This window comes from Xyrauchen texanus, chromosome 48 (genome assembly GCF_025860055.1).
Source record: "Xyrauchen texanus isolate HMW12.3.18 chromosome 48, RBS_HiC_50CHRs, whole genome shotgun sequence".
NCBI lineage: Eukaryota > Metazoa > Chordata > Actinopteri > Cypriniformes > Catostomidae > Xyrauchen > Xyrauchen texanus.
This window is the reverse complement of record NC_068323.1, coordinates 9,544,888-9,564,233: the sequence shown is the minus strand read 5'-3', so window position 1 is coordinate 9,564,233 and position 19,346 is coordinate 9,544,888. Positions and strand designations below refer to the sequence as shown.

Below are 19,346 nucleotides of genomic sequence, written 5' to 3'. Positions count from 1 at the left end.
ATTTAAATGTCTAAAATGGAAGTTTACTTGCAGTAATCCATTTGCCAGAAGTCATCAAACGAACAACAAAAAACTCAAAAATGACATTTACTCAATATAATATCTATTTTTTAATTAATTTAATTAATTAATTAAAACTAAATTAATACAAATATTTTTATTTTGTTAAAGATTACTCGATTAAATTTGATTGGATCAAAATGCATACATTTTAAAATATATATTATTTTAGTGTAGTTCATACTGCATTAAATCATTAAATGTGCTGTATTTAGCACACATTGTAATGCTTTATTGTAAGTAATATTAATGTTTACTTTTAATTAAAAAAATGTATTAATATATTAAAAATAAACATTAACCAAGATTAATACGTGCTGTGAAAGTGTTGTTCATTGTTACTTCTTGTTGAGCTAACTAATGTTGTTAACAAATACAATATTATTGGACAGTGTTGAATTGGAGTACTTTAAATAGATTTGATCTAGACTTTTTGTTTTAAGTAATTATTTGGTGTAAAATGTAATGTGTGAATGCATGCGGCCTTCTCTATATGCTGTATGAGGCTAACTTAATGCACACCCATATCTCAAAATAACCCTAAAAATTGTACAAACAATCCAGTAAAGATTGTATTTCAATGCACAGTCTTTTATACCCAATTTAACACTGTATCCTGTCTGCACTGACACAGACACAGACACACACACACACACACACACACACACACACACACACAACCTTTAACCTTTGTTCATTCAGCAATAGAACACCCTTGTAAAAAGAGGTCCCACATTCAACGTATTGATTTTTTTGCAGGAATTCTGAAGTGCTAAATGGTTTTGAGTTTCTAGGTTCACCCAAGAGTAAAATGGAATTTTCTGGTGATGTTTTGAGCGCTACATATTGCTTGGCATTTCATTTGTCCCGTACAGTAACCTTAATCGGTTCATGCAAAAAGTGAGAACAATGGCGGTGACATTTACAGATATCTGAACACACACGCCGCTAAAACCCGGCAAGCTTTAGTTTCAGTATGTCACTGAGCATTCTGAAGTGTTAGAAAACAAAAACCCAGACCGGTCACAACACATTGATGTCTCGTGTTATCATGTCTCGCCTTCTGTCTCGGACATTTCCCCTGACTTCACACGGATGTATGTCCATTAGACCAAAAAGCAATTACTGTAGCAAACAACATCTAACAGAGATACACACAGTCTGTCATGATTAACTAACCCTCATATTTTTCGAAACCCTTATCACTTTCTAATGTGGAACACAAAAAGAGAAATGTTCAATATAGTGTAGCAACCCCTACCCTCTTAGGCTTTACCTTACCCAAGTTCTATTAGGGTGGTGCACCGGGTAATGTGTCTCCAGACTAAAAATATTATTACCCTTCTTTGATACCACTACTGAGATATTTACTTAGGAATATATAAAAAATATAATAACAGATTGTAAAGGGATTAATGGAAAGGAGGAGGCGAGAACCAGCTTGACGATATAAATAATAGTTTAATATAAACTGAACTAAAAAGACAAACACACACAGGTGTCGGACAGCTGTCCATAAATATCTCTCTCTCTGTCGCACTGCCGTCTTCGGTCAGCCTTTATCCCTCTCGAGGGCTAATGAGCCTGAGAAAGGGCCGGGTGTGCGGAATCATGACCCAGCCCCGCCCTCGGCCCTGCCACATTCCTCTCTCGTTCTCTTAGGCCGGGGAACATCCAGCATGATGTACACCCCCCCCCTCTTTCCCTGGGATTTTCCCTGCCAAATTAACAAAACATTTTAAAAAAGAGAGGGAAAGGCCAACACAGAGCGGCAGTGGGAGAGAGAGAAAATTGTATTCTCCAATATGCCGTAGCTTGGTCCTCGGCCACTCCTCAACACTCTAATGGACGACAGCCACGCCTCTCTGGGCGGATCGGAGGGAACAGACGGAACACCCCACCGCATTCTCGGGAAACAGAAGGGGTCTCCACTCACCCCTGGCAGCGGTTCTCCTGCTCCAGGCGGTCAGCCGGGAGCCCCTCCCCGTTCGCGGTTGGCGGTCATCACGACCTGCCGCAAAGGGGTTTCCCCCCGCCTCTGTCAGCGGCCCTGACCACTCCAGGCGGTTGGTTAGGAGCCCCTTCTCCCCTCGTGGTCAGTGGCCGTTCCTCCGCTTCCAGTCGGCCGGGCTCCTCCGTCCCCCGGAAGATGGCCGTGGCTACTCCACTACGGCGTATCCCTCTTCCTTCCCAGGTTTTCGGCACCAGAGTAAAGGGAACAAGGGAAAAGAGGCGGCGAGAACCGGCTTGACAATATAAATTACATTTAATAAAGAACTTAAATCAAAAGACACAAACACACACATAGGATGGACAGCTGCTTGTAAACCATTTTTACAAGATAGTAAAATGGTAAGATTTTGTACGAATTGGCTAGTACGAAAAGAGACTATATTTATTTCCAGAGATAAACCAATCAACAAACAGAATTTAGAATCAATACTTTACAGCCGCAACAGTCTTATGCCAGCTCGTAATAATTTGTACGAGATGCCAAAATCATATGATATATCATATTTGTTTTAGGGGTAAAACTTGACAAAGATTAACAGGAAAAATCATAACAGCATTGTCCGCTAGTAAGATTATTTTTCTCTAATGGAGTAAAAGTTGTACATTTTTGTATGAGCCAACTCGAGCAATTTGAAATGTTAGGGATTGAAGCCTCAGTCATCATTGACTTTTACTATAATGAAAAAGGATACACTGAAATTGAACATGACTGAGGCACACACAAAAAACACACATCCGACTTTCCTGTCTTATCGTTTGACATGTTTTGTGTGAATATATGCCATTTTTCTTTGTTTGATATATGAGCTATCATGCGTAAAGGAAACACTATTAATGTGCGTTCCAGTCGAATGCTCCTGTAATGAATCACATTCACTCAGTGTTGTTTTAAGGTAACAACAAAGTGATTTTATGATTCATACAATTCATCAGGGTCAGTGTGCGCTTATAATTGCCTGGCTTTATCGCTGTCATAGCTGTCTGCCATCAATGAAAAGACTACATGATGCTCTTGACAGTATAAAAGTGTATGTTTAGTCTGCATTCACACAAAAAGGAGGGGAATTCGTGAAGCGTCTTTATATCTGAACTGCAGCTTTCTATCCATACTTTTAAAGGAATAATTCAACCAAAAGGATGAGAATTAGGAAATGTTGAGGAATGAAATAACAATGTTACAGCCCTCCCTTGCATCAGTGTGACATTTAATCTACAGAATAAAAAAAATGGCACCATAAAGAATGAAGTAAGTAAAAAGTATATAAAGTGCAGCAAGCTTGGCTCTATGAATGGAGTCTCAGGAAAGGGCTAGGTGAAGGTCATCTGAAGGTCATTTCCTTCCACAGGGGAAAATGACCTGAAACAGCATGTGGACTTAATGAGTTTGAGGAACACAGGAAGAGATTCAACGCTCAGGGCAAAGTCACACACACATGGAATGAAAGGAACGAGACATTAGGAATGAGCAGATGAATCACAAATCTATGAAACGAAAACGCTGTCTGCATAAGACGGTAATGCATGCCTTGAAATGAAATCTACTTTTGTATAATATCAAGATTCTTTATTGATATTAAAATGAAATCTAGAAGCAGGTTTTCAATATTCTGACCACCTCTTTCTTTGATGACCCCATAATGGCAGCAATAAAAACACATTTCATATTAAAAAAAAAAAAAAGTTTATTTATTTTTGGATTTATTTTTACGGGAAAAATATATAATTCAATAAATAGTATGTCTACATCAACAAAAACAGACATAAATGGACCTCAACACACAAAGTATTAAAACAAAATTACAGACATCCTACATTAGGAAACGTTTTTTTATCATCACATACACAACATTTGTTTAATACTGCCTGTGTTTTGAAAAAGTCAAGAAAATGATCTGAACCATTGGAAAAAATTATGCAAATGTAAAAAAGACAGCTTTTTGTTTATGTTTTCAAAGTTTGAAATAAGAGTGCAGCTATAATCATGCAGCGAATGACTGTAGCTAGCTTCATACTTATGCAAATTTTGTTTAGACAATCTTGCAGTTCGCTACAACAAACAAAGTTGGAATGCATCTTCTCTCATGGCTCTGCAAGATGATATTTTGAGTAACACATTTGTATGTGTTTGTTTGGGAGCAGATAGGGAATAGGAGAGAGAGCGAGAGAGGGGGGAAAAAACAATTTTGTCGTACACTTCCTCAGAAGTCAATTTCTTTTTTGTTGGACTGGGCAGAGAAAAGCACAAATCTAATCTGATCTTCAGTTTGATATTTGATTATTTAATCATTATTTTAACAATTGTGCTTAAAAGAACTTCACAGATGTCGGAAAAGGCACAAATTTTCACATTACGCTTTATGATAACTACAGTTCACGATGAAAAGCTACTTTTGTGCCATGATGATAGTGTTCAACAATCATTCGTTACTGCAATAGTGTCGTTTATTCCTATGGGGCGTTCACACTGACAGAGATTAAACCACTGGAGGTCACTGTTGTAGGCGTTCCTTCTTGGATTGCGCATAACTGCGCATTCGCATTAACGCCGCTGAATTGAACTCCGTCGCTGACTGAAAATCAATAATTCTAATTCGTTCTCCCGACTTCGGAAAAAACATTATATTTACAGAGTTTAATTTTAAGAGTACAAAGCATAAAATTGTAGTTGGCTACTACAACTTTACGGCCAAACGCAAACTGTTGCGGTGACAATGCAAAAATGATAATTGGCAATCGTAACATCTATTTAACAAATTCTGCTTTTAAGCAAATCCGTCACAGGGACTAATGGGGGAACATCATGTCACGTAATTAATATTCAGGTTGATAAATTGCATAATTTGACCACCCCACTCCCTGCATCTTTTCAGAGTCAGTAAGAACGCTCCTTTAAGGAATAAACAAATGCCAGACACCATCAATAAATCGATCCATTCAAATCTCAAAGGTCGTATTTGTACTTGCATTTACCCAATCTGCACAGACAAGCGGAACCGGGAAAATATTTTCTCTGATCTACCACAAGCCCTCTAATTCACATCCATCACGCCCTCCAGAACATTGAGTGTTGAGTCATTGGACTTGTAAATCTTCCAGCTCTTTGGTTTTTCAGTTTCTGAATTCTAATGAAGTGTAATGTGATTATGAGGAGTTCTGCAGAAAACAGTGCGAGTTCAAATATACCAGCTGGTGTATCCATGGTGACAGCTTTAGCTGAGCTTAGCATAAGAAAATGAAAACCCATGCACACACAAACTTGTGCTCTCGCTCTACAGAAGCAACAACAGACCAAAACTGAGGATCGAAGAAGGAAGTGATCCGCAACCACAGTGATACTCTCTTCCATTTCCAACGGAAGAGTTTCCTTTATCCACATTTCAGAAGCAGTCTTCCCCTTCACAGTTCAGTCAATCTGGTCTGTACGACGATCAAAACATCTTTTCTCTTAAACAGTTTTAAAAATAGCAGTGAACCAAAGCTCAGCGGAACTCTGGACTCAATGGTTATGTGATTCAACTTCCTCCTTCATTTCCTGCAGGCAGCTCAGCTTCCTGATGCAACCTTGCAGAGAGAAAGCACTTCCAGGAGTCGGAAGGAAGGCCTCCCATTGGTCGAGAGGGTGGAGACATCCTCTTGCTGAGTAGCTAAGTTTAGAAGGGATGGTTGGGGCAGTACTATGGGTTGACATCAGGAATCCTCAAACATTTGCTTTGCATTTGGAGGCAATTCCAGACCTTTCTTCTTTTCACAGTCCACCCTTGCCTATTCCCAGAATGCATCTTTTCCCCCATGCAAGTTCGCATTACATGACCGTGCAGCTCTTTGCTTTGTCTTTGCGTAGGTCTGTTGCCACGGCAGCCAGGTCAGGCCGACTGGGCATATGCGAAATGCGTTTGGTGGAGAGAGCGGATTTGTTGCGCTTGAGGTTTTTGTTGTTCGGATTTACACAAGCCAACGTTGCGACATGGAAAATGTCCCGCACGCTATTCTCCGACTGTACTGCAGAACATTCTATATAAGGTGCCGATATCTGCTTAGCCATAGCTGAACCCTAAAACAGAAAGAGACAGAACCATGAGCTTTGATAAGAAATTAAATGAATGCGACAGCAATTAAAAGTTAAACGATGATTCACAACAAAGTCTTTCTAGCAAGTTCTTGGAAACGTTCCCAAGAGACCATTTCCAGTAACGCCAGTGCAGCTCCTATCTACTTAAATGGAGAAAGACCAAATTCTCAAAAATGGTAGGGATTACGTTCAAAGTATATAAAAATCTGACAATATACTGGTATCATAAATTGTGATTCTTTACCTCACATTGCGCTAAAACACATAATTTTCCCAGTTTGTATAGATAATGCGCATGCACGTTCTAGAGTTGATTGACAGGTAATTTCTTTAGTGATTGGCTCAGAACTAAAAGGCGAGACTTTATCTCAGACATTTAACATATGAGCTTGTAATAAATGCTAATTTGTAATCCAAACCATAGTACTGGCAATGAAATGCCTTCGATGATAAACGTAATTACGTGTAAAGTAATTTGATGATCGTTAGATAATTAGGCAAATTAAGAGAAGCCATTTAATCTACTTAAAGATTAAAAGTTTACATTGAAGGACATTGGTATGCATTTCTAGTGTGTTCTTTAATGCAAGTCTAAAGGAATATTATTTTGCCCCTATTATCATTTAACACTGTTCAACGTAACCGCTTATGCAGTTTATCCAATTAAAACCACCCACCTGGTCATATGATACAGGCGTCTGTCTGTGATTAGACAGTTCCACTAAAGTCGTGAGGTCCGTTCGGAGGTCCGACTTGCATCCGACGAGCAGCATCTTTGTGTTGGAACAAAACTCCTGGATCTCTCCTTTCCACTGCACGAGAAATAGACAAGCACAGAAAATATAAACCAATAAACCTTTGTTCCATACTTGTCCCAGAGGACAAAAGACAAGGACAAGCATTTCCTTTTCTCATTCTCTCAGAGTATCTAGTTCTATCCCATCCCTTTTTTTACGACCACAAGAGTATTAATCTTCCATCCTACAGGTGAGGCACACACTTCCTGTGAGAATAAAGAGTTCTTGTGAGAATTTCAGAGTGTGTGCTTCTTCCCCACAGTGCTACAAGTGATCTGCATTACTTTCCTTCAGAAAACAAAGCATTTCCTTTGTTGGTGTGGCATTAAATTGCCAGATTTAATCTCTGCTCGCACAGACTCATTGACAAGTTGGCATAGTCGGCGGGATCTAGACAGTTGTAAGATTGTTTGCACAGGAACATGGACACCCTGTATTTTCTCATTCCCATGATCCGTTTTGCTCACCTCTGACTCTCAGAGGCCTCAAAGTCCCCAGAGAGCTCAGAGCAAGGACCTGCATGCCACCTGATCTTGTTTCACATTCTCTGACCCAGATCTCAACCATAACCATTTTAAGACAAACCACAGGACTGAACTTCCACTCACATGCTCTAGTTAATCACAGCATAATAATACTATCAAGTAGGGTTTCAGACACCTGACCTCAGTCTGACATCCTAAGAGAAGATATTCAATCCTACCAAACAAAGGGCAATTTCACTGGGATATAAAAAGAGAATGGGCAGAACACAACAGGACAGAATGGGAAAAGCATTGAAAGGCCCATTAGTCTGTGCGGTCAAACTCTGCAACCCATGGTTTGCTATTACTGCACCAAAACATACCCCGACCCTAACGCTTACCCTAATTTCAGAGGGCAACGATTGGTAGACAGGAATATTGCTCAAGACCCTAACCTCAACACTTCATCTAACCCTAAAATCTGACTGGTTCATAGAAACTTTAAGACCTTAACCCAATTCCTGACCCCAAAATCTGATTTATAAAAAGAAAATATAGTTCCAGGAACAATAAAGCATGTTTATCCAGGAATGCCCTACTTTTGTAAATCACATCAAGTGTGTCAATTCAGTTACTTCAAGGTGGAAAATGCTCACCTTCTTTAAGACGCTATCCAGGGTTTCTGGTCGGCTGATGTCAAAGCATATGATGACGGCATCAGAGTCTGGGTACGAGAGAGGTCTGACATTGTCGTAATACGGGGAACCTGTAACACAGAAGCGGACTGGTTAGTTTTTGAATAGGTGTCAATATATCACTAAACATCATTCATCTTTCACTTAGAAACCCAGCACAGACAGTTATTTAAAAGTAATTCATGAATTTTTAATCCACAGGTGGCTCATTTCTCCAAGTGATTGTTTCCTGAAATTTAGCTGATGCTAAAGTGACGACCATACCTCTACTGCAACAACTAGAACGTCACATTTTCCATAAAGACAATTTGAGTAGTTCTTGCCAACACAAAACTCCCCATCGTAATGTTAGGTTGTTGTAGGTGGTTACCAGGGCATTACTATATGGTTGCCGAGGTGTTCTGAGTGTTTTAGAGTGTTAAAGTTCAGTGTAAGGTTGGTTGCTATAGTGTCTATGCTGTTGCTGAGGTATTCGGAATGTTTAAAATGTGTTACTATGTGGTTGTTAGAGTGTTCTGGTTGGTGCTACAGTGTTTTAGGTGGTTGCCAAGGTGGTTCTATGCAGTTCCTGAGGTGTTCCGAGTGTTGCTATGGTGTTATGGGTAGTTTCTAGGCACTGCATGTTGGTTGCTTACTGGTCAATGTGAATAAAGGGCCCCCCCCCCTTCCCCCTCAGGTACCTCCATGAATTTGACTGGCCTGTTCTATCATCTACTAGGTGAATGTCAGAAGTCTGTTTGCTTACTAATTCTATACATCTCCATTGTCAAAGCACACCTCTTTATCAGCCACATAATTTGAAGTATCACTGATGTCGCGGGATGAATAACGTTCCGAAGTTTGTTCCTAAATTATCCCTATTCATAAGTATATGCAATAGTAACAGTGAGGCTTGTCTTAGTAAACGGAACAAATACATAATTAGACCCTTTCCACATGTGGCATGCCCTCCCCCATAACTCTCCAAAGAATTTTCCCTAAGTCTTTGAGAGAACAGTACAGCCCTGGATTTACTCAGAGAAAATGCAGCGCTCCCACCCACCGTTAACACGACACAGACTGCAGAATCCACACAGGACAAACATGTTTATAACATGCCAGGACATGGGTGGTGTTTATGGAGGAAACACAGAGAGAGGGGGAAAGAGAGAGAAGGGAAGCCTTTTTGTTTGACAAAATGATGATTAACAGTGCCAGAATTTAAGTGGAAAAATGTGACATTGCAAAACACACGCAGCCCCAGGCATCATATTCTAGCCACAGTAACAAGCGAAAAACCAGAACAACAACTTAAAAACGTTCACTGTTTGGTTACTTTATTATGTGAATAATACGTTTTTCCACAGTACACGTTAAAAAGTGGTCCTTTTTAGTATGTAATAAGTAACAAAAACGTAGTGATAAGTTTTAGTAAAAACATATTATAGCAGAAAATCTCATTTAAGACTTAAGACCTTTTTCAAGACCTGAACAAATAAAATAAAATGAATACTGTATCCCCATACCAACACAATCTAAAAATAAATCATGTGTCACAGACTCTTACTTCAACAGGCACACATTCAACATGGACTTAACATTGCTCATCAGTAAAACAGGGTAGGCTGTAAGCAATAAAGTGTTGAAAGTCTGTTAATATATATATTTTTTTAATTGTGTGGCAGGACAGATGGCCGCGGCTGCTCCACTGGGGTTGCTGGTAGTGGCGAGGACTCTACTACGGTGCATCCCTCCTCCTTCCCGGGCTGCGGCACCAGTGTAACACAGTTCAATGGAAAGGAGATGGCGAGAACCATCTTAACAATATAAATGATCATTTAATGATAAACTGAACCAAAAAGACAAATAAACACAGATGTCGGACAGCACCCACGTAACTCTCTCTCTCTGTCCCACTGCCATCTCCGGCCGGCCTTATTCCTCTCGGGCTTAATCAGCCTAATTAGGGGCCGGGTGTGTGGAATCACAACCCTGCCCCTGCCACAAATTGGTAGCCTATATTAAATGTCCTTAGTCTTTCCTTCCTGTTATGGGGAGGGCCAGACAAAGTCAAAATGTTGTTAAATTCCAGATGAACTACGTATAATTGTGATGGGAGTTCATAGCGTCGAACCTTTAACTTGAAAGGACCTTTAACTTTGAAATACGCCAGGGACTCTTATTTTGAAATGTTTGCACTTCCAGCTGCTCATTCAAACAAATAAGGGTGTGCACTCCAACAATAATCTACAGCATATTACAATATAAACAATTAAAGTAAACATTGTCTTATTTCATCAACACAAGATCATCATCAACGGTTGATCATGTGTCATAAATTTCCGATATGGCGTAATGATTGTGAACAGCTCTGCAACAGCTGAAAACACTCACAAGCCCCTGTGTGCTTGGAGAAAATTCAACCGTGCCTTGTTTTCACTCTGAAGGATGCAGCGCATGCATTTAATTAATTCAAATTCTTTTGAAGTTTGGTAATCACATTAGGTCATATCACGATTCCTGTCTTTCCGCCCCCAAATTTAAAACCTCATTAAATAAAAACTAAGACTTTTGATGAATCATTTAAGATATTTAAGACTTTTTATGACCTTACATTTTGAAAAACAGAATTTAAGATGTTTTAAGACTTTTTAAGTATCCGCGGGAACCCTGAGATGGTAATACCATCCTACTTTGACACCAAATTGATGACTTGCTACTTATCAAATACTATTTGCATGGTATTCCAAGGTACTGTACCATGCTACATATTGAAAAACATGGCAAATGAAAATCAAAATACAACATGTTGCCATTGTAGCATGTCCATAGAACATGGTAATACTTCGTACTTCTTGTTAGTGTGACTTTCAGTCGTTTCTGCTAGCAGATGCCCACACACATGAATACATAAACACACTATTTGATGCCTTCCCCACCAAACACACACAGTTTTCTCTCTAAACAGCTCACTAAACAAATAATTTTATTTCACTGTCCAATGCATGCATACAAACCCCAAACACAGCTGTGTGTAAGTAATAGCTAACTTCCCCATAGCTATCACAACACGTACCTCAGTGTGTGAAAGTTTGTGTGTGTGTGGGGATGGGGATACTGACAGAACAGCTGATGGATTCCCGGAGTGTTAAAATGCCTTTTCTAAACATGTGGTGACCGCGTAAAGCACACACACACACACAAACACACAAAGGGTAAAGAACTCTTGGCCATTGGTGTTGCTGGCTTGTATCCCTCTTGACCTTCCTGAGCTAGATCAAAACAAAGCAATAAACAAACACATATCTTCAGCTCTAAGAATACATGACCCCTAAACTTAACTAATTTCCAAAATCATAATTTCCAATCAGAGTTGGGTCATATTGTTTTGATAAATGGGACTCAAAGAACAAAAAACAAAGTCATAAAGAGAGTACTGACAAAAACGGTCAAAACGTCTTCTCAATTCTTGTTGAACTCAACATCACTACACAAGTTCCTCCTGAAGGTAATTTCCTCTCCAACTAACAAGGTAAGAATCATTTCAGAGAAAATAACGGTTCACATGGTGTTTTTTTTCTTCTTGGTGGCACACCGCACAATAGCTTCTTTGTGGGCTGCGAGAGCAAACCTTTCCTCTCAGGAATGTAAGGCATGTGAGCCCAAATCGCCGAGCCCAGAAATGTGATCCGAGTATTGGAGAGTCGGTCTGAGAAAGTCTGTCCCGGTAGGAGATCACTCAACTGATCCCGGGAATGTTTTGTTTACTGGGGTCAGCTGATAATGGGGTCTCACTTGCAGATAATAGTCAAGAGTTGGATTAGGGGGTTTAGATAACAAAGTCTTAGGTCAGGACTTTAAAGAGATCTGCTATAGCAATAGGATACCGATGAACGAAACTATATCAAGTATAAACACTGACGTTTTTGAACGTAGAGAAAAGATAGAGGATGTTGTGGGTGATTCCAAGGGCATAAATAGTTGCCAAGATAATTCTAGGTGTTTTCTAGGGCACATCTGAGTAATTTCTAAGGTGTTCTGGGAAGTTGCGAATCGCCCCAAATTCTGGTTTCGAGACATGGTTTAGGTCTTTCCTTTAATGTAAGTCTGATGGATTTTTTCGGCAATTATATCATCAACCATGCAAAAATCATACATTTAATCATTTAGAAATGTCAAAGCATATCTCGCCTCAACAAGTCACACAATATGAGGTATCATTCATGTCTGTAGCACAAACAAACCCCAATTACACCCCAAAATTTCACCTGCCATCTTACACACAACCTCAACAATCTGAAGGTTAGAACATTTCTGCTGCAACAAACAAGGTCACCCCCTGAGGCAACCAATCAATGATGCCAATTTCAAAGACTGCCAGTCGAAAACATCTACACCATGACAATGTATCTGTCAAAAGCTGTAGGGGAACAAACAAAGATGGGACGCTTGAGGGACAATGGACCAAACTATTGGTACTATGATTATCTCAAACGATAAGCCACAATGGAACAAAACCAGCCCAGCAGAGTATGTGCGTACATTGATTGATCATGTCTGACTGGTGGATAGGGAAGCTTTGAGACATGTGGAAACCCTGGTTTCTCATCTGCAGGGGGTTTCTGGTCAATAAGTGTATGGAAGAAGGGCTGGGGGAAGGGTCCCATTCTAGGGATCACTTTTAGAGTACACACACACACACACACACACACACACACACACACACACACACACACACACACACACACACACACACACACACGTTTGGTTTCCATGTTTTATGGGGACTTTCCATAGACATAATGGTTTTTATACTGTACAAACTTTATATTCTATCCCCTAAACCTAACTCTATCCCTAAACCTAACCCTCACAGAAAACTTTCTGCATTTTTACATTTTCAAAAAACATAATTTAGTATGATTTATAAGCTGTTTTCCTCATGGGGACCGACAAAATGTCCCCACAAGGTCAAAAATTTCGGGTTTTACTATCCTTATGGGGACATTTGGTCCCCACAAAGTGATAAATACACGCTCACACACACACACACACACACACACACACACACACACAGCCATTGAGATGATCAGAGTATGCAGTCTATCGTTTCTAGTAGCATGTTCTCCTGGCACAAGGCCTCTTGGGTAACAAATAACATGTAGTACATGAACATGCACACTTGGGTGTCAGATTTAGAAGGCCTTCCTATCCCCTAAAGTCAATATGGACTACAAAACCCTAATGAATCATTCATGAAGTGGACTGGCAGGCTCTTTGAAATTGAAATATCAGTCAAACATTACTCTACACAACTCAGTACATTGCAATATGTGCAGAACATTTAAACATACAACATAATGAACGGCACTCCTACAAAAGACGTTACACAAGACATGACTCTGAAATTACGGTCAAATATTACACTAAATAAAAAATTGCTTTGTAACCACAAGCATTTATGGTTTTAACGTCGAAAATAATGGGTGGCAATCTAAAAAAAAAGACATTAAGCAAGACTTGTTCAATTGAACATTGAAAACAGGGAGTTAAAACAAACCAGAAAGGACGTAAACACCATTGTATTTTCCTCTTGTGTGTTCTAAACCAACAGTATTGGGTTTTATACTTTCAGAAACTAACTAGTTGATTGCAGAATGGTGCACATGTCTTAAGACTCCTGCTGTATCAATAGGTTCAGATCAGTGACAGTTGTTGTCAGCTGAATAGTGAATGGGGTCGTGACTCAGCTGATTGGTGGACCATGACAGGAGCAACCAATTGATTGGCTGATGGGGGTGGCAGCTGTTAAAGATAACAGCACAAAGATAAGCACAAACAAACAAACAAACAAACCATTGGGGGAATTCTGGGAGCAACTCCCTGATTTATCTATTCAAAAACACTCAAGGCAATGAATTTAGGATTGTTAGAAGAAATTTTCACAAACACATAAGTCTTGAAATTCTGCCCAGAGTGTCTGGCAGTCTCCATCTCATTATCTGCAATGTGCCCAGGTGTGTTTGGAACTTGTTAAATTCTGGACTTAGGCATTTGAGAGGAAATAGCGCTTACACACACACACACACTGGGAAGACCTTGGAGTCTGGTTCAAAAGAATAACTTACACCGTAATGAACAACAGCCTGCAAGCCCAAGGCCTGACACTTGCAACTAACTACATGTCCAAACACCAGTACCAGACGGGCAGTCCTGCCCACAGACACCCACCGCAGACAGCTGTGATTGGAGCACTCCTGTACCTACTTCACAAACTGCACCACCATGTCATGAATTATGATTTGAAACAGCTCTAACTTGTGTATATGGTTTAGAAATATAGAAATTGGATTCCATATTAGCACATGGCCCTAGAGTTGGGTCTGACTGCAAATTTAGAGCATTAAAATGGAGTAGCACAAACCTGTAGATTTTTGGAAAGAGATCCAAACGACTCAACACATGGCTCCAGATTGGAGGAACTGACTCCAGATTTATAACCGTTATAGAACCTATTGATGAAGTCGGGTCTCAAGAATAAATGCGTACCATTCTGGAATCAACTAGTACCTTTTCGAAAGAGTGAAACCAAGACTTTGGGTTTGGAGCAGAAAAACAGGAAAAGAATACAATAGCATATACACTTCTTTTTGTTTGTTTAATGCCTGTTGTCTAGGTTTAATTTAACAGAAGTCTTGTATAATGTCATTTTTTAAGGTTATACGGCAATGACGCAAAAAGACGCCTTCTGCATTTCTAGATAAACAAGGCTCCATGTGGACAGTACGCAGGATTGTGCCGATAACGACATTTTGAGCGTTGAGCGTCTTGCTAGGTAAGCTAGGTAAGAAACCTGGTGGGGACATCCCATGCGGGGGACCACAGCATATGCTGGTCTCTTCAACAGGAAAGATTTAGCACATAACTCTAGATTAAAATCATACACAGCACCAAACAACCGAAGTCTTTGGTACAGGTCTGAACACAGTTTACACCATATCACAGCTAAGCCCCAAAGAGGCCAAAATATGAGTCTGTTGCAGTCTGTCTGGCCGGATCTCTCTTGGTTGATCTGATTCGGAGCTTTGGAAATGGACCAGCACCCTACATTCAACAAGAGCCAGCCAATTCCCAGCTCTCATTTACCTCTGCGTGGTCATGGCTGTTGGATTTATTTAAATGATTGAATTACAGAAAAAAACCCAGCTGTAGAAACGGTTTCGGTTTCATTACTTAACGCAAAACATAATTTACAGCTAAAATTCCCCACAATGCCATCTTAAAATTGAGTGGCAGTTCACATACATTTTACTTGTGTGTGTGTGTGTGTGTGTGTGTGTGTGTGTGTGTGTGTGTGTGTGTGTGTGTGTGTGTGTGTGTGTGATTAAATGCTTGGCAGGCTGTTGAACTGACTCAACAACTGAGAATCACTTTACCGCTCCGAATGAGAAAGAAACAAATCCAGATTTTGCTTCAGGAACAAACATCTTGGCCATCACATCATTACCTTGCAAAACACATTGATGCATCAAAATGATGAAACCAGCGGTATTATTAAGAATGACAACATGCCTGAATGTGTCTGGAACAGGTGTACTCTAATCTTTTACATAAGTGAATTACATGTTCATATGGGAACTTTTTCAGGTAAAACAATCACCATCAAACCCTTATTTATTAGATTACAACATGTTATTTTAGTCTATTCTAGTGTTTATATACAATATAGATGAAAATAGCACACTTTTTATATCATATATATATAGGGGTCAAAACATTTCTATAATATGTATAATGTATTATTATATAAGGGTTAAACAATTCTATCTTGCATATATACAGAAAATACAATATTGTATAGTACATTTGTATATTATATATAGGGGTTAAAAATTAAATAATGTATATAAAGAGTGTATACTGTATATAGTACACTTTTATTTGAGATATATATATATATATATATATATATATATATATATATATATATATATATATGGGGGTTAAACAATCTTATATACAAAGTATATACAAAGACCATATCTACACATCATTGTATAGTACAGTTTATGTTATATAAAGGGCATAAACAATTACATGTTTATATAGAGTACATACAGTTTATAGCACACTTTATATTATATATATAAAGGGTTAAACAATTTTAAAGTGTACAGTACACTGCATATAGAGTATATACAATAAAGTACAATATAGCACACATTTTATATTATATATAAAATGGTTAAACAATTATATATTGTATATACACAATATATTATAGTGCACTATTTACATTATAAATGGAGGTTACACAATTCTATAGTGTATATACAGAGTCAGCATATGCATGATATAGTATAGTACACTTTATAGAATTATTTAACCCCAATATATTATATAATGTATATATAGAGAGTATATTTGATATAGTTCAATATGGAGATATATATATATATATATATATATATATTGGTTATACAATACTTTTTAACTGTTTACATAGACTAGTATATAATGAGAGTATAATATAATACTTTACATTATGTACCCAGTGTGTGTCTAATATATATATATATTATACAGTAGGGGCTAAACAATGGCTGCATGGGTAAAACCTTGACTTTTTCAATTGTGACTTTTAAAGTCATTTAAAAATTGTACCACTGATATATAACGTGTGTATACTATATATACAGTAGACTACCCTATATAGAGAATACTGTTAATACAACCTACAGTGTACATATGTGTACTATGTTGCATACAGTACAATCTAGTGTTTTTGCAATATCACAGCAGTTTATCATGCAGAATAAACAAACAGAAATGTTAAATGCATCAAGACATAAAAACATGTGTGAGACTCACCTGAAGTGTCCCACAGGCTGAGCTCTATTTTCTGCTTGTCAATCTCAAAACTTGCGGTGTAATTCTCGAACACTGTGGGCACATAATTCTATGGCAAGAAACCAGGCAGAAAATGACAAATGTGGCCAAACAGGACTTTTTTATTATTTATTTATTAAACCTAAACTAAATGTAGAATCTATTAAACATTACTTAATGGATATATTTAAGAGTGTTTCGTTAAGTGGGTTCTTTGCGCATCATCTCACCTCCGGGAAACAGTCCTTGGCGAAAACGTGGAGCAGAGCGGTTTTCCCACATTGACTGTCCCCCACGACCACGATCTTACATTTGACGCTCTGACTCGGATCCATACCGGACTGCAATAGTTTCTGAACCGATCTTCTCTCCTTCATTGATTGTCTTTACGCGCAAGTCCGCGGAGGCGCGCGATGGGGAAAAAGGCGCAGATTTCTATAATCACTCTGTGGAAGTGTTGCGGATTCCCTGTGCCTAATATCCGTGTCCTGGTCTCTCTCGCTCGCACTCCTGCAGGAAAATAAATCAACTGTTTGAATTCCCACCCTCTCACTTTTTGGGTATGTGCTGGGCTTTTATATGCGCCTCCAGTGATCCTCCCCTTTCCTTCAACTGGGAGAGGGATAGAGCGCCCCCATTGGCTAAGGAACTGTATGGTTTAGTCAAACAAATCACAAATGTGTTTTCTCAAGCAGTGGTTTTGGATGTTTGTTTCAAACACACAGTTCGAACCACTCTTAAATTCCAAACTAAAATTCCAATAATCATCATTATAGTTTTGGCTGTTGGATAAACAAGTAAACACAATGAAACCACATTAAGACAAGGGTCAGCTATAAAAATGAAGGTACATTTTAACTGAAAGGTTGATCTGTGTTCTCAGGACAAAGTATCTGTCATAAATTTAAGGTTAGATCAATTTGTCACATTGATTTTGGTGCAAGTTGTCACATATGTGTGTTTAAAAAAATATATATATATATATATATATATATATATATATATATATATATATATATATATATATATATATATATATATATATATATATATATGTAGTATTATAATACAATTCATCAAAAGCACTGTAGGCCAAAACAATTTGTTACCTTTCTCATTTTTGCTTGATATTGATTTTTATTTTTATCATATTTGTGTTGTAATAGTTTTACCATTTAAAATGAGCTGAAGTCCATTATACAGACATTTAAATACAAATATGATGATATTTCATTATTAAAAAATTAGGTATTCCTCATAAATCAGTGTCAATAAACAGCAGGTTCCCATTGGGCCAAGGTGTTATAAATGACTGAACTGGCCAATAATGGTGGAAATGTTCAATAATGTTTATTAATGTAAATATAATATTATAATTATTATGAATCACCTTGTATAATTCAGATAATTAAAATACATTATGTATATATTGTGGCAGCAGACATGTAAATCATATAAACAATACAAAAAGTGTATTCAAAGTCAAAATACTGTTTGTTTTATTTCCATATAATTGAATATAACCCTATTATTGGCCTATGTATGTCTGCACTATTTTTAATAGTTTGTCTGTGTACTCATTTGTCGGACGAATGCTTTTGCAGTCTCACTCTGGTTCTGTCGCATCTCACTTGTTTTATTGACTAGTTTATTGATTTTAGGAAGCTGTGTCAAGTTAAATATAGTTTCAAACTTTAAATAACGCTTCTCGAGAACCCTGCTTGATTGTCTGTACAGCTGGAGTTGCACTGACTGCCCCCTTCTGTCCCAGATTCTTGAGAAATTCAAGGTGGTCCATCACGCTTGAATTGCTCAGAGGGTAGAAACATTACTATTCAGCCTGGTCTCATGCACATTACATGGCCATGGAAACATGTCTGCAACATGTCTTTTTACAGTGAAATGTCCAGCGGGGGGCACCAAAAGCGAGTGAAATAGTGTTGTAAACAGACAACCTTTTAAATATGAATATCAGAGGATTTAATGAGTCAAATATATCTCCCCTAAAACTTTTAACTTTAACCTAAACATAACCAATAATTTCCGAAAGCAAATGCGACATGAAAAGAACATTTTCTTAAGCAACCTTGTCATTTCGTGTCACGAATATGATTTGTCTCACATGTCAGTGAAGTGCGGATGAGGGAGGGGCCGGGCTGGAACCATCAGAAGTCTGGCCATTGTCTGTTGACCTCTCTCATCAACAAGGGTTTCGGTCCAAAGAACTGCCGCTCACTGGATGTTTTTTGTTTTTGGCACCATTCAGAGTAAATTCTAGAGACTGTTGTGCATGTAAATCCCAGGAGATCAGCCGTTACAGAAATACTCAAACCAGCCCATCTGGCACCAACAATCATCCATGTGATTATCTAATCAGCCA

The 19,346-nt window shown here is 38.4% G+C and overlaps 1 protein-coding gene across 1 annotated transcript; it reads right to left on the bottom strand.

Annotated features, from left to right (window-relative positions):
• Window positions 1-3,703: 3,703 nt before the first annotated feature.
• LOC127640011 (rho-related GTP-binding protein RhoE-like) lies at window positions 3,704-17,504 on the bottom strand. The gene is made up of 5 exons (XM_052122385.1): window positions 17,197-17,504; window positions 16,949-17,036; window positions 8,060-8,169; window positions 6,820-6,954; window positions 3,704-6,124 (listed from the first exon to the last, which is right to left on the bottom strand). Exons 1-5 carry the CDS (start codon window positions 17,341-17,343, stop codon window positions 5,876-5,878), a joined length of 729 nt encoding a protein of 242 aa, XP_051978345.1. The 5' UTR covers window positions 17,344-17,504; the 3' UTR covers window positions 3,704-5,875.
• Window positions 17,505-19,346: the final 1,842 nt, after the last annotated feature.

Excerpts from the sequence above, each read along its gene's own strand:
- LOC127640011 (XM_052122385.1), bottom strand. The coding sequence starts at position 17,343 with ATGAAGGAGAGAAGATCGGTTCAGAAACTATTGCAGTCCGGTATGGAT. Across the intron at positions 8,170-16,948 it reads CAGCCTGTGGGACACTTCAG|GTTCCCCGTATTACGACAAT; the intron begins GTGAGTCTCACA and ends TCTGTGTTACAG. Across the intron at positions 6,955-8,059 it reads TGGATAGCGTCTTAAAGAAG|TGGAAAGGAGAGATCCAGGA; the intron begins GTGAGCATTTTC and ends TTTCTCGTGCAG.